The 2471-nt window shown below is 48.3% G+C and overlaps 1 protein-coding gene across 1 annotated transcript in view; it reads right to left on the bottom strand.

The window, feature by feature from the left end:
* Positions 1-1193: 1193 nt before the first annotated feature.
* The window catches only part of LOC136850958 (uncharacterized), a 1429-nt gene continuing 151 nt past the window's right edge, over positions 1194-2471 (bottom strand). The window contains exons 1-2 of the mRNA XM_067124938.1: positions 1995-2471; positions 1194-1726 (exon numbers count right to left, since the gene is read on the bottom strand). The exon at positions 1995-2471 is cut by the window's right edge and continues 151 nt beyond it. Coding sequence (XP_066981039.1) covers positions 1194-1726; positions 1995-2471 — 1010 coding nt within the window. The remainder of the gene's footprint in view (positions 1727-1994) is intronic.

Here is a 2471-nt window from a genome sequence, read left to right as displayed (position 1 = left end):
GACAACACATTGGCAACACCAAAGACAGACAATATGACAAGCGAAATGACCAACACTTTTAAAGAAAAATATTCGAGACAGGTATGGCAAACCACAATCATAACGAGTAATGGCAACATCAAGATGATGGAAAAGTAGAGAGAGTGAAAGAGAGAGAGAGTTCAACATCAGTGGCAATAACATATAAAGTGAAATAATCATCACATCAGCAAATACGAACTCAAGGTACATTTAAACTCAGCAAAAGAAAAAAAAAAACACTTTCATCTTGTAAAATGCAGAATCAAAGCATGGTTAATTATACATAATCGTTCATCCAGGCAGGGGCCTCTCGCTTCCTTGAGGGCCGTACCTTTGGCGTTGATGGGGAAGACTTTGGCTTATGAGCCACTTCGTCTTCGGTAGGAGTGGCTCCTGTTGGCTCACTGGCGGGCAGTTCAGTGACCTTGAGGTGTCGTCTGTTTCTTCGATGAACGCCCACTGCCATCTAATCTTACTATGTACTGCCTGTGAGGTCATTGCTCGACCTATAATTCCCAGCCTGTCCCAGGCCTTAGTCATCTGGTTCTGAATGCTAACGTGTGTGCCTGGCTGTATGGGCGTGAGCCTCCTGTTGGTGCCGCTGTCAATTATCTTCTTATCTCTTTTTGCTACTTGACGTTCTCTTTTTCTAATGGATTTTCTCCAGTGGCAGTTTACCATATAGTTGAGTTTTGCGGTCGGAACACCATCGCGTAGCTGTCTCCCAGTTGCCAGTTGTGCCGGAGATTTATTTATACCCCTCAAGGGCGTGTTCAGGTACTGTAGCATGGCCAATGACACCTTGTCGTTTTCGAGGCTCCCAGTGCCACTGATACTTGTTCTAATTATCCTCTTTGCGGACTTAACCGCAGCCTCGGCTCTCCCATTTGACTGCGGGTAGTGGGCAGATGATAGGCGTATGTCAACTCTCCATCTCCTATAGAAGGCCATCATTTCTTCACTCACTAGGTTGGTGCCGTCCGTCCGTAGACAAATTGTTCAGGTGCTCCCCACCGAGTGACCTTTGCAGACCTTTGCAGGTGCCATTAGGGAAGTGGGCTATTTCTAGCCAGCCTGTAAGCCTGTCGCAGTATGCCATGTATGTGTGTCCTGCAAGCTGAAACAGGTCCATGATGGTCTGTTGGAACGGATACTCTGGGGCAGGGTCATCCTCAGACTTCGGCAGGCAGTGATGGTGAGTGGGCGTCGCATGATGTACACTGTGAACGATGATGCTGGAGGTCGCCCTCGATGCCCGGCCAATAGACTGAATGTCTCGCTCTTCTCAACATTGTATCAAGGCCTTGATGTCCAGCATGAAGGTTGGCGGCTACCTGATGGCGGAGCCCTTCAGGAATGACAAGGCGGATGCAGCTGTCGTTGAAACAGTATGTGACCAGGTTACCAGATGTAGACAAACGTTCCCTGACGCTGTAGAAGGGCCTCAAACATGCAATTTCTTGGGATTTCTTCGGGTTCCAGTCCCCTGCAGTCACTCGAGCGACTAGTAGCTGATATGCTGGGTCGTCCAGGGCGGCCTCTTCAACAATTTTCTTATCTATGGTGCACTGCTCCTGTAGGTTTTCTGTGATTGCTGACACCATGGCAATCATTAATTCTTCGTTGAAGCTCTCATCCTGTCTATCTGGCGCGGTCCTCAGGGTAGGAAATCGAGAGAGGAAGTCAGCAGCATGATTTCTCTTGCCTGGTAGGTATTTAACATTGAAATTATACAATAATGTTTTCTCCTTCAATCTAAACAGTCTGGGGTTGGTAATATCGCCGAGACTTCTATTGCCTAGTAACTTAACTAAAGGGGCGGTGATCTGTGACAATTGTCAAGTTCGGGCAGCCCAATAAGAACAGCCGCGCTTTTTAAACACCAGGCCACCGCAAGGGCCTCCCTTCCACAGCTGCATACCCAGACTCGGCAGGCGTGAGGAAACGACTGCCACAAAGCGCTATTCTCCAACCATCTCTACAGCAGAAGGGGGTGTCGACGGATGTACAGCTGCAATATTGCTGGAGGATGACGAATCCCACGCCCTCTTTGCTCCAGTCAGTGACTGCAACAGTCGGTTGCAGCTTGTCGTAGTAGGTGAGGCCATCCTTGGCTAACTTGCAGACGGTGTTTTGCACTTGACGAAACCTCTCCTGAAGGTGCTCATCCCAATAGACCTGTTTGCCCGAGGGCTTCTTCAGTAGGTCTCTAAAGTGGGTCATGATAGGCACTGTTGTCAGGAAGGGGTCCAGCTGATTGACGAAACCATACCATGACCTAATGTCAGATATTGTGGGCTTTTGGGGCATCAAGAAACTTCTGATGGCAGATAGACAATCTTCTGAAGGCTTGTAGGAGTCCCAACCGACGTCAAACCCAACGAATTCCACTTCTTTCTTGCAGAACCTGAATTTTTCTGGTTTTAAGGTGATGCCTTTAGATGCACAGA

The sequence above is a fragment of the Macrobrachium rosenbergii genome, chromosome 23 (genome assembly GCF_040412425.1).
Source record: "Macrobrachium rosenbergii isolate ZJJX-2024 chromosome 23, ASM4041242v1, whole genome shotgun sequence".
In the NCBI taxonomy this organism is placed as follows: Eukaryota; Metazoa; Arthropoda; class Malacostraca; order Decapoda; family Palaemonidae; genus Macrobrachium; species Macrobrachium rosenbergii.
The sequence above is the reverse complement of the archived record's forward strand: the minus strand, read 5'-3'. Positions and strand labels throughout refer to the sequence as shown.